The sequence below is a fragment of the Vipera ursinii genome (assembly GCF_947247035.1).
Source record: "Vipera ursinii genome assembly, chromosome: 17".
In the NCBI taxonomy this organism is placed as follows: Eukaryota; Metazoa; Chordata; class Lepidosauria; order Squamata; family Viperidae; genus Vipera; species Vipera ursinii.
This window is the reverse complement of record NC_139530.1, coordinates 4,604,631-4,617,586: the sequence shown is the minus strand read 5'-3', so window position 1 is coordinate 4,617,586 and position 12,956 is coordinate 4,604,631. Positions and strand designations below refer to the sequence as shown.

Below are 12,956 nucleotides of genomic sequence, written 5' to 3'. Positions count from 1 at the left end.
AGGGGGGGGCATCCTGTGGCTGAGACCCTCCCCCCCCCAATGGGAAAAGCCTTGGTGGAGCAGTGGGGATAAACATTTAATTAAATAAATAAAATCAATCCCGTCCACACAGGTAGAGCAGCATTTGGGGCACACGAAGGCAAAGTTCTCTCGGAGAAGGGTGGGACTCTTGGGACTGATCCAGTGTTTTGGGGGGGGGAAGGTGGCAAGCTGGCACGGTGCCTCCAGCCAAAGAAGGGGGGACGGGGGGTGGGTCACCCTGGGGCCAGAGCACCTGCTTCCTTTGGGTCACCCCCTGCCCGAACAACCCCCATCCCACCCCTCTTTGTCCCTGCCAAGAAGCCTCTTCCTCACCTGCTTTGCCTACCTTCCGACGACACCCAGGACGCCCGCAGGGCTACGTGGCACTTCGCACCCAAGAGCCCGGCCCGGCGGAGGGTACAGGGCGACCCAAGGCGGCAAGGCTGCCTTCGCCAACCCGGGGATTTCTCCGGAGGGGGGGAAAAAAGAAGGGGAGCCGGTCGCAGCCCCCTCCCGTCCCCCAGAGGCGACCCCCGGCCTGGGCTGCGCGTCCCCCTTCTCCCCCAGCAGCAGCAGCCGCTCTCCGTCCGCCGACCGCGGCTCCAGCAGGTGGACAGCTCCGCTCGCTCGCCCGGGTCTGCCGGCCGAGTGGAGGCGAGCCCGGGAGCCCCTGCAGCAGCTGATCCTTGAAGGGGGCGGGGCTGGCGCTCGCGGAGGCTGCCGGGAGACGTAGTCCTAGCTCAGCCGATTTAAACCCCCCCCCCCAGGACTCGCCTCGCCGGGCTTGCGTTGTCCCCGCAGGAGTCCCGCGTCCCGCTGGTGGGAGTTTTACGCTTCTCTTTCCCTTTAAGGCTGGAGAGCCCGTTCGCCTAGCCAGGGGTCTTCAAACTTGGCCCTTTTATGACTTGTGGACTTCAACTCCCAGAATTCCTCAGCCAGCTTTGCTGGCTGAGGAATTCTGGGAGTTGAAGTCCACAAGTCATAAAAGGGCCAAGTTTGAAGACCCCTGGTCTAAGCCTTGGGGTGTCCTGCCTGAGCGGGGGGGGGGGTCGGTCTAGATGACCTCCGAGGTCCCTCCCGACTCCCTAAAGACATACCTTGTCCAACAGGCCCAACCTGGACCGAAGACGGGCGCTGGGGGTGGGTGGGGTGGGGTTTAATATTGTTTTCATTTTTGATTGGTTTTAGTAATTAGCTAGGGGGGGCTTTGTAATTTAATTCTTTTTTAATATTTGTATCGGGTTTTTTAATAGTTGTTTTATTGTTGCGAGCCGCCCCGAGTCCTTCAGGAGATAGAGCGGCATATAAGTCCGATAGATAGATAGATAGATAGATAGATAGATAGATAGATAGATAGATAGATAGATAGATAGATAGATAGATAGATAGATAGATAGATAATCGGATTTATATGCTGCTCTATCTCCCAAAGGACTCGGGGCGGCTCACAACAATAAAACAACTACAAAAAAACGATACAAATATTAAAAAAAAGAATTAGATAGATAGATAGATAGATAGATAGGTAGATAGATAGATAGATAATTCTAGTCTATTCTACATTCTCTTCTCTTCTGCTCTCTTCTATTCGTCATTCCTCCTATTATTCTCTTCTCTTCTGCATTCTCTTCTCTTCTCTTTATTTTATTCTCTTCTAATTTTTATTCTAATTCCAAGGCAAATGGTGTCCCAAATCAGAAAACAACCAAGCCGGTATCCTGCGTGGCTCCAGCGCCCTCGTTTAACTTTTGCAACCACGAGTGGTCCTTATCAACACAGGGGAAACGGCTCTGTTGAATTAATGCCATCCTAATGCCCTAAGCAACTCCCAATTTGCTGGCTGGCTTGTGTCGTTGCGACTTTTGCTCCCTCGTTCTTGCAAAGGACTACTAGAGCTTCCCTCGTTTGAACGCCTCTTCCCCTCTGGATGGGGGGGGGGGAAATGCCTCTCTTTACTTGTGTGCCTAAATAAAGAGATGTTAAATCTACCTTTCCAGATTTGGGCCAGGCGTGCTTTTACGCCAACATTTATGGCTTATCCGCTGCGCGTCCCAGAACGTTTTGCTGAAGAAATGCAGGCTGTTTGTGAACTGAAGGGAGGGCCCAGCCCAAGGCAAAGGGCTCGTCTTAGACACACACACACACACACACACACACACACACACACACACACACACACCTCCCACCACTCGGGGTCTCCTGAGCTCTGTGCAGAGGAGCATTTGAAAGAGCAGCCTGAACCGAAGACAGAGAGAGAAGGTAGAAAACTGCTTTTTTTTTTAATTATTTGTCTTTACAGATTTCACTGTACACATCCACACAAGCAAAGCGGAGTCTACAACCCCACTGAAAAACCCAGCTAGAAGTTAAAGGCCCTCCAGCGGGAAGGTAAGCCGTGCACACGAGGTGGGCTGGCCTAAGCGTGGGCCGCCTTCTCTTTGTACGTGGCCATCATCTTCTTGATTTCGGCGATCGCTTTCCCGGGATTCAGGCCCTGGGGAAGAAAAGCCACGGGGGAAGGGAAGGGCTGTGTTAACTGGCTCAGCTCGCCCTCATCCCAGCCGGCTGGGGAAAACCTGGTCCCAGCACCCACCTTGGGGCAGGTCTGAGTGCAATTCATGATGGTGTGGCAGCGGTAAAGGGAGAAGGGGTCTTCAAGCTGGGCCAAGCGCTCCTCCGTGTAATCGTCCCGGGAGTCGATCATCCAGCGGTAGGCCTGAGGGAGCAGCCACTCGTGGGAAGAACTGCTTTTCCTCCCCCCACCCCCTGCTCCCTAGAGCAGAGGCCCACCTCCCATTCCAGCACCGGCCGAGACAGCGGCCAGCCAAAGGGCAGGCGGAGAGCCGTCTCCCTGGGGGCCCCGTTACCTGCATGAGCACGGCTGGGCCGAGGTACTTGTCCGCGTTCCACCAGTAACTGGGACAGCTGGTGCTGCAGCAGGCGCAAAGGATGCACTCGTACAGCCCATCCTGGGGGAGCCAAAGAGAGGCCCCGTGAGGCAGAAGGTGGCCAAGAGAAGGCGGAGGGTCCCTTGGCCTCTCTTTCCCTGCTGGAGGGAAAGCAGAGCCCCCTCCCCTCACACCCTGCTTTTCGTTATGCAGCCCCTGTCGTGGTTCGGACGGAAGCGTTTCAGGGGGGACCAAGAGGCACTTCGAAAGCCAGCGCTCTCAAAAAAAAACCCCCAAAACAGCAGCGGCTGTCAGCTAAGAGAGGCAGGAAAGAAACAAGCAATGACCAGCTTATCCCGATCTTCTATGGACTGGAAATACTGCTCTTTTCCCTCCTTCGATTCGTCCTTCTTCTTCAGGTAAGGATGGATAGCTTTGTATTGGGCGTAGAAGTTGCTCAGGTCCTGAAAGGAGGGGGAACACACACAGGGCGGGTTTACACGTCGCCACCAAGCTCTGATTGAAGGGAAACGTTTTTTGGAAATAATAGCAAGAGCACTTAGACTTATATACCGCTTCAGACTGCTTCACAGCCCTCTCAAGCTGTTTATAGAGTCAAGACTATGGCCCCCCCTCCCCCTAACAATCCGGCTCCTCATTTTACCGACCTGGGAAGGATGGAAGGCTGAGTCAAGCTTGAACCGGTCAGAATCAAACTGCTGGCCGTCGGCAGAATTAGCCTGCAATCCTGTATTCTAACCACTGCGCCACCACGGCTCTTATGAATAAGCCACGATTGATGATTCACGTAAAAGGTAGCTTACGAGTACAGCAGCTCATACATGCCACGCTAAGCCCAAACCACTCAACCCGTTCAGGCCGAACAAGATGAGTGACAGCGGGTATAATTGTGTAGTAGATGGCGAAGATGGCCAGGCACAAAACACAACACCCACACCTTTCTGCCAGTGCCCTTCTCCCAGCTCCAGGCCCCACCCCAGATCTAGAATCCATTGGGGGGGGGGGGAAACGGGACCCAACCACAGAATTCCCTGGACTTACAGGCACGAGGTCTTTCACCACATACATGTGAGGGAGAGGATAGATCTTGGTGACCTTGTTGAGATTGGTGTCGATCCTCTTGGTACAAGCCAGAGTATTCTCTCCGTTTATGTTCATGGCGCACGAGCCACAAATGCCTGCAGGGACAAAGACGGAGCTTTCCAAAGATGAAAAGCAGGATTTTGGGGGGAGGGCGACAGCCTCCTCCTCCTCCTCCTCCGTATTGCACGGAGCGTCTGCCCTCCGGAGCCGGACAGCAAAGGAGGGCAAGCCTCACCTTCTCGGCAGGACCTGCGGAAAGTCAGGGTGGAATCCATTTCGTTCTTGATCTTGATCAGGGCATCCAGGACCATGGGGCCACACCTGGAACGAGAGCCCGCCAGCTGCTAGAAAGAGGAGGGGGGGCCCGCCAGCCCTCCTTTTCTCTTCTTGCCCCTGGACGGGATCTCTTGACTCTCCTACCCTCCGGTAGGAGATACAGGAATATAGCCAGCCGTACCAACAGGCTGAAAAATAGCTTTTATCCGTGGGCTGTTAGGCTTTTGAATGGGACACAATCTTATGCAGAATTGACTTGGGAGGCCGGTGTGTGGTGTAGTTGATTCACATGGTGTGGTGGGGTGGAGGGTTTGTTGTCACTGTGTGTTGGGGGGAGGGAGCACGGGGGGGGGAGGCTCAGCTAATCTCAATGTACACATGTTGTACTTTGACAATAAAAAGTTTATTATTAGAGGGTCGCTTGGCTGAGTTTGCAGATTTGCTAACCTACCCCGTTGCGGCTGCCCGGGCGTTGGGGAGCCAGGAGGGCCCAGCCTGCCCTGCCCTGCCCTGCCCTGGTTGGGGAAAAGGGCCACTCACTTCTTCAGGTCCAGCTCGTACGTCTGCATGCGGGGCTTCTCTCCCTGGTTATCCGGGTTCCAGCGGTACACGGCGAACCTCTTCGGGCAGGCGGACGCCTCCCCGGCCGGCGCCGCTGCTGCTGCTGCTGCTCCGGCGTGAGCTCGGCGGCGGATCTGCAAGCCGGAGAGGGGAGCCAGGCGGTGCCGCTCATTGAGGACTAGAAGCGTGAGAAGCTCAGCCCGCACCGAGAGAGCGTTCAGCGCACGCGCGCACCCCCCCCCCCCCCGCAAACCGCCACCCTTCGTCCCTCGCTCACCTGAAGCAGCGCCGCGCCGCTTCTTCCCCTCGCCGCCACCCAGCCAGCCGTCGCCATCAGCGCCATCCCGGCGTCCTTCCGGCGTCCTTCCGGGGACTGGGACGGGAGCACCGGAAGCGGAGGGCGCCTGTTTCCTGTTCTCCTTCGCGTCCGGCGTCCCCCACTTCCGGTTCAGGTCCCTTCCCAAAATGGCCGAACCTCGCTTCCTGTCCCGTCGCGAAAGCGTTCCCCCCTCCGCTTCCGGTCCAACCCTGAGCCTTTTTTTTCTTTCCTCCCCACCCACAAAATGGCCGAGGCTTAATTTTCTCGACTCGGCTTCAGTTGGCTGGCTGAGGAATTCTGGGAGTTGAAGTCCACAAGTCACAAAAGGGCCAAGTTTGAAGACCCCCTGAGTTAAAGTGCCTCTCTTCGTGGCGCTCCGTCCGTCCTCCAGCGCTCTGTCCGTCTGGCTTCTGTTTTTGCTTCAGCCTTTCATCTCATCTCCCCCCTCCCCGCTTGTTTGCTTCCGCCTTTGCTGCTCTTCTTCCGTTTCTGTCTTCTATCCCGAAGGTGTCTTTTTTTTTGGTCCCCCACGAGGCAACTGGGCTCCCTTTGTTTCTTTCTTTGAAGACGTTTCCCTCCTTCCATCCAAGAAGCTTCCCCGGTTCTGACCGGGCGGTGGGGGAAAGGAAGGATTTATACTCCTTGCAGACAGCCGGTCATTTGCCTTCTTTTTTTAGGGAGCCGTTGAGGCCACTTGGGAGGTTGGCCTGTGTCCTCAGGGCCACCTGAGGGGTGCAAATGGGTGCAGAGCCTTCTGGGAACCGCTGAAAGGACCGGTGTTGTAGACTGGATTTAGGGCTGTTTTCAGTTTTGACCTGGGTGGCCTCTTTGACCCCTCTTTCAAACCAGCCGTCCTCTCTGTCCAAAATGTCAAAAAAGGTTTTTTGTTTAATTCCTAGGTGGGTTCCACTTCTATTAGACTTAAGAAAATGACAGAACGGTGGGAAAGGCTGGACGAAAGATCAAAAAGTAGGCTCTGTGAAATAATTATAATGCTTTTTTCCCCCATCCCCTGTAGGAGGGGAGTGGCAAAGGCAGATAATCAATAATCTAGGATAGACTCCTCCAGATATTATAAAAGAAACAGGCTTATTGGATTTAATCCATCGGCTTGTGTGACAAGGGATTGGCTTTCATAACACCCAGGAAAAAATACCTACTAGAAGCTGTTCATTAAAAGAGGATCCCTTTGATTTTTGGGGTGGCCAAGAACATGAAGATTAAAAAACCTCACCCCAACTCACTAATAATGATGATGATGATGTTGTTGGAAGGGACCTTGAAGGTCATCAAAGAAAGTCACAGCATCCAGCTGACATTCACTCGTCTCAAAAAGCTCATCCAATCTGCTTTGAACCCTGATTATTGTGCTCTTTCTGAATCCTTCCCTTTTTCTTGCAGTCTCCCTACCTTGAATTGCATTTATCAAGTTTAGGATGACTGTGTGAAGGTCAAACCCCAGAATTCAAAGTTATCAGCAAACTTGCTGAGAATTCTGAGAGTTAAAAGTTCCCGCACCTAAAGGATGGCCAAGTTGTGGGAAACATTGACAAAACAAGTAGGGTGAGAAAGAATCAGATGGAGTATTTGTGTTCTGAGAAAGTTTCACAGGAGCCTTAAATGGGGCAGAAGGGGGCCTAGTGAAAGCTGCCCCTCAAAGAAAGTGCTGGAGATGGGCAGGTGGGGTCAGGGGGGTCAAGGAGAAGCAGAACTGAGGGACAGAGCCAATGGAGGCATCCCCTAGAATTGCAGTATTCATCTCCTGTTGAGAAGACTGTGTTGGGAGGAACTGCCCCATTTTGGACTCTTCCAGCTGGGATTTCTGGAATCGGTACTCAAAGAACAAATGGAACCAGAAGCCAGCTACCGGAAGGAGAGGTGTAATCACGGAGATTAAAGTCGAGTGACAATTCAGCACCAATCCCCGGCTAGCTAGGAAGAGTGGTCTCCAAGCGTGAGTTTTTATACCTTTTCTTGGCTTTCAAAACTTGTCATTTCTGATTCGTGTTTTCAAAACTCTTCGTTTCTGATTTGTGGAGCAGTGTCTATGGATGGGCTAATTTCTTTATTCGATCTTGCTCAGAAAAAGGTTAATCCTTCAGGAAAGGATCTGGTGTGTTTCTATGTGTTTTATTGTTATTGTTATTGTTATGTATTTGTCCGAGGACGTCTCCATGGTCACGTAAGGCGCACGGAACACTGTTACCTTCCCACCGGAGCGGTCCCTATTTTTCTACTTGCATTTTGTCGCGCTTTTGAACTGCTAGGTTGGCAGAAGCTGGGACGAGTAACAGGCGCTCCACTCTGTTATGCGGCACTCGGGATTCGACCTGCCAAACTGCCGACCTTCTGATCGACAAGCTCAGCGTCCTAACCCACTGAGCCACCGCGTCCCTAGGAGACAGCATAGGAAGTATCAGTTGTGAATACATGTAGACAGTCCCGCTGCCTTTGGGCACTTGCAGAGTCCTGGATGCTGGGTCATGAAAGGACAGCAAGGAAAACACTCCGGGTCCTAACCCACCCGGGAACTTACTATGTCTTTAGGGAAACCCCCCACAAAAGGAAACGTTTCTAGCTACTTCTGCTTTCTCACTTCTTATCCACAGTGTAAGAGACGCTGAGTGGCTCAGTGGGTTAGGACGCTGAGCTTGTCGATCAGATCATTGTATCTTTTGCTTGTTCACCCTCCATTTTCAAATTTAATAGAAAGTTTTACAGTTTCTTAATCAGGTTTTCATCAGACGTCAACAATATCTGATCCAACATTCTTTCCTTTATGAAAGCCATATATATATATATATTTTGCATCTTTATCACATCTCGACTGCATTTGCGATCGAGGCCACTATGATAATTCAATCCCCTGGCTTAAAAGCTCTTGTTTAGATTTTAGTTTCCAAAATGTCCTTCTGTGTTCAGGTTTTTTTTTCTTTTCATATTGCACTAGGTTCGTGTGAACAAACCCTTCCCATCGTCGAAAGCCACACCTGGGGTTTTCAATTAGATTTTAGCTTTTAAACTTTTCCCACCCAAAAAGCAGTGAATTTTCTTACAGTGTGTTTTTGAAGGATAGGCAGGGGAGGAGATCAGATAATAAGATAAGAATCTTTATTGTGACTTTTTTTACTGCTCTCAAAAGTGAAACATATGCATAACACCTGAAACAAACTATATACAAGATATGTACAGACCCACCCACCCCTACATATATACATAAGAATAAAATACTTGAATATCTTAAATATATACAACGGGGAGGGGACGAGGGCAAGGGGAAGAGGGAGGAGGGGAGGGGGCGATGCCAGAGGAGCCAGCTGTAGCGCTCTCAGAGGTTTGAATCCATTTTGGGTCTCTTGTTCTCCATCCTCAGGATCTTTTCCAAGTTCTTTATGCAGCACTCAAGCCACTTTTCCAGAGGTGCTGGAGGATCTTCTGTGAACGAGAGGCCCTTTAGGAAGTCCTGGAGCCAGTCTAGGATCTCCCCCACAGGTCCCGCGTCGGACTGCCGCTTCAGCTGCTGGATCGATCTTTCCAAGGACATCTGCCTCTGCAGCCCTTGCATGCCTCGGATTGAGGCCTCCAGCCAGGCCCGGGTCCCTAGCTGGGGGGCTTCGGCTGCTTCCTCCTCCAGGCTGTCCTTAGAAATTTCAAGCCAGGTGACAAAAAGCGGCTTGCCGCCTGGGTGTGCTTCTTGCAGCTGGCATAGGAAGCACTGCCTCAGCCATTTCTCAATGGCCGGCCTGGGCTCCTCCGAAAGGGCGAAGGCGTTTAGGTACATCCGAAGGGGCTTCAGAATATTCTCCGGAGATGTTTCGCCGCAGCCTTCCTTCAGGGTCCCTATTGCCCTTTCAAGCCATCCCTTCCTGGGGCCGCCTGGACTCTTAGCGTCAGCTGGCTCGACCTTGGCAAGGCCCGCTATGGAAGCCTGCAGCCAGTCCTCCACCGTCAGGGCCGATGCTTCCGGCCCTTCTGCCCGCAGGTGGGTGATGGAGACCTCCAGCCAAGCTCTCACGTCCTCCCTGGCGGCTTCTGGGCATCCCCTGTGGATGTTGATGAGGGATGCCAGCAGCCATTCGGCCAGGGAGTGTCTGGATGCCTCCGAAGGATCTCCGTCCCGGCCTTCCAGAGATCCCCGGAGCCATCCCAGGACGTTTTGGCTGGCTTCTCCGGAGGACTTATCCTTGACCCGCTCCAACGACGCTTCCAGCCATTCCCCCTTCAGCTGGTATTGGAGGAACGACGGCTTCCTGGGTTGGCGGGTCTCGTCTCTGCCAACGTTTTTTCCCCCCGCTGACTCTGGCGCAGGCTGGACTCCGGCCTTCATGGACTTACACAAGTCCAGCCTCATTTGTTTCTCTCTAGAAGAACCAGAAAGTTAGAGGTGAATCCCAACCAACAAGCAAGACACTCTTCGGTTAGCCGCAGCGGCCACAGCTTTGAGGTCAGGAAACTCTCCCTCTGAAAGTATACAAATGCCCAAGCTTCTCACCTGCTCAGTTGTTGCCTGAACTCGGCGAGGAGGGCCGCTCTGCCATCTATCAAGTCCAGGTTCTTGTTCCTGACCTTCTCTATTTTACACCTGAGCTGTTCGTGCTCCGTTACCATGGTGGCGATGACGGCTGCCTTCCTGCAAATTTTAAGGCCAGAGAGAAATTAGCCGCCTGATTTTTTTTTACTTCGATCACCCAGCATAATCAATTTCTTTTTTTTACACTGCTTTTGCTTTTCTCTTGTAAACATCTACGTATGCGTACACCCACCCCCACCCGTGTACCAAACGTGCAGACAGAATGCTAGATAGGTATAGATAGATATCGATAGATGAAAAAAAGTCAGATTTCTTTTATTCTGGGCGTCATTTCTAATCTGGCCTCAGGGCTCTAGTAAACGAATCTGAATTGGAAAGAAGGAGTCAAGATAAGCCATCCAAATATTTCCCACCTCTCCAGTTGTCCCTTTAACTCCAGGTTTTCGCTGAGGAGCTCCTGGTTCTCCCCAGCTCGTTGAAGATCTCTGCAGCGGAGGTCTTTGTTCTCCTCCTGCAGCTTCAGGAGACTTTCTTCTAGATGTTTAATTCTGTAAAATGTGAAGACAAGAGTGAAATTAGCCCCCTAAGGTTTTTACCCGAATCATCAAACTGGTTTAAAATTAAAAGTAACTAAAAATGCTTGGCCCTTGGGTTTGTTTTACCCAGCCTTACTTTTTAATTAATTTAGTTTTGCCATTCCTGTTGCCACAGCTAGCCAGCTCTTCTCCCGGGAACCAGTGCAGGAATGACACATTTCATTCCCTGGCTACTTGAGAAATGCACAGTAAAATGGACACATCCGTAGATCTTATCTATCTCTCCCCTGCGTTCTCAAGGGATTTGTTTCTCTTCTTCAGTCTTAAGGTCAACAACGCTGGAGTGTGATTATTTCAGTACAGGTTAATTAGTGAATGTTTACTTTCAGTATTTAGCATTGCACAATCCATTAGTGCCGCAAAGGAATCTTCAGATCTTAAACACGTTTTCCCCACTTTTTTCTCTTACACACCAGAACAGGCACAAACCAAATTCCCAAAGCTTCTAGCGGGGACAGAAGGGCGGAGAAGGCCGAACTGGTGAGAACAAAGGGGGAGGCCCAGAACTGAGGCCAATGAACAGCAGAGATAAAACCAAGGATCTCACTTGCTGCGTTTCTCCTCCAGCTCTCTGCAGAGTTCTTGATTTTGCTGCACAAGCTGGGTGTGTTCTGCCAGGAGCACCTCATTTGCTGAAAACCTGGCCTTGCTGTAAATATGCAGAGCAGAGAGAAATTAGCCCCTTCGTTGTTGTTTTTTTTAACTTGAACCATCAAACTTTTTCTTCAATGGGAAAAGATTAAAAAAAAAACACCTTTACGTTTGCGTGTGCGTAAATTCAGTGTTGCTATTACAACACTGTACAACAGTCGGAAACCCCTCCTTGCAGGAGACAAGGCTTTAACCATTAATTGGGGCTTTTAGAAATAATGCTCGGTAAAAGTGACAAATCTGTACAATTTCATGGACTTTCTACTTAAATATTAAGCTTAGCCTCGCTATGCTTATAAGAGTTGGGTTACTTAAGTAATTTTTTTTTATTAAGCTTAGCCTCGCTATGCTTATAAGATTTGGGTGACTTAAGTAATGTTTTTTTTATTAAGCTTAGCCTCGCTATGCTTGTAAGATTTGGGTGACTTAAGTAATGTTGTTTTTTTATTAAGCTTAGCCTCGCTATGCTTATAAGAGTTGGGTGACTTAAGTAATGTTTTTTTTTTACTTCAGCGTTTAGCAAAGAACCCCTATTAAAATGCCAGGCTTTGGAAATGTAAAAATAATCAGACCAAGTTAAATCACCTCAGAATGCTTTCCTCCTTTAATATAACGTATAAGATGTACGAGTCAAGTGGAAAAGGAAATTGAAATCTTTGAAGGGGGAAAATGAATTTTTTTTAAAAAAAATGGAATGATTTGGCTGTATAAGTGTTCACAGCCTCTTAGAAAGAGGGATCTGGCTGTCTTCAGAATTGGTCGATCACATTGAAAGGGATGTTAAAAACCAACTAAGGGGCCTCTGCTCAAGCCTCTGAAAAGTTCAAGCTGTTCAGTGGGGGTTTTCTGACGTTTATTCAGTTGCCTCTTACAGCAAAAGCCTTGGCCTCCACATCTTGCAAAGCACCAAAATCGCCACGTTCCCAAGCGCAAGCACGGTGGTGGCAGCCTCTGGCTTTTCTTCAACTGGAACTGGGGCTCTAGCCAAGGTGGAGGGAATTACGAGCAGTTCCAAGTAGCGGTCAATTTCCAAGTATCAGTCAATTTCGGCACAAAGTAGCAGTCAATTTCCAAGTATTGGGTTCAATTTTGGCACAAAACCTTCAGGCTTCTGCTAAAATGCTGACGACGAAGGGGAATTTCCCCTTCCAGTGCCGCAAGGTCCCAAACCATGCCTCCAGATCAACACCACAATGGCTTCACTAGAAGACGACCAAAGTTTTGGCATGGCCCAGGCAGATCCGGGAGCTGAATCCAAGTGGAAATCTGGGGAGTGGGGGGGGGAGAGACAGGAAGAGGGCTTTGCACAGAACTCCCCCCCCAAAAAAATCTGACAATTTTGGACTGCTTTTGCAAGGAAGAATGGTCAAAAATGCCCAAGGCCAGGTGTGCCATGCTGACAGGCTCTTAAATGCCACAAGACTGGATGCTATCCTAAAATCCAAAAGTGCTTCGACAAGGAATTCGTTTGAAGGTGGCATCTTTATGCGGCCATGTTACCGTAAGTTTTGTATTGTCATTTTCCCTCCTAAAAGCTTTCGTGATTTTTTCCGATTGAATTGTATATTAAAAGGGGTGTGTGTGTGGGGTGGGGGGGAAATGAAGTGATTTATCTTGGCCTGGCCTTCTTTGCATGTCTTCTCCTCCATGGCCAGTTTGCATTGTACGAAATGCTAAACTCTCTTGAACTTCAGTGCTAATCTTCATTTGACATATTTTTTATCCAATGCCCAGCCCCATTGTCAGCGTAGACTTACGCCGCGCTCTCGGCCCTGGCGCTGCTCAGCCTTCCCGATGTTGCAGAGGTCTGGAAAAGTCAAAATACACAGCAGGTGAGGAATATACTCAAATATCAGCTCATTCCTTCTCCACTGCCCCTACACTCACATCGGGCTTCTTCACCTCTTATTATGACATGAAAATCTTTCAGGCTATATATATATATAAAAACTTTCCCGATTAAAAGAAAAATGGTTTTTTCTTTTATCCACCAAGAGTGGAACGTGTTC

General features: G+C 50.3%; 1 protein-coding gene across 1 annotated transcript; it reads right to left on the bottom strand.

The window, feature by feature from the left end:
* Positions 1 to 2,276: 2,276 nt before the first annotated feature.
* On the bottom strand, positions 2,277 to 5,252 carry SDHB (succinate dehydrogenase complex iron sulfur subunit B). Its single transcript, XM_083375918.1, has 8 exons — positions 5,128 to 5,252; positions 4,830 to 4,984; positions 4,249 to 4,334; positions 3,972 to 4,108; positions 3,257 to 3,373; positions 2,889 to 2,990; positions 2,615 to 2,737; positions 2,277 to 2,515 (listed from the first exon to the last, which is right to left on the bottom strand). The coding sequence occupies exons 1-8, from the start codon at positions 5,191 to 5,193 to the stop codon at positions 2,438 to 2,440; spliced, it is 864 nt and encodes a 287-aa protein (XP_083232044.1). The 5' UTR covers positions 5,194 to 5,252; the 3' UTR covers positions 2,277 to 2,437.
* Between the last annotated feature and the right edge of the window lie 7,704 nt (positions 5,253 to 12,956).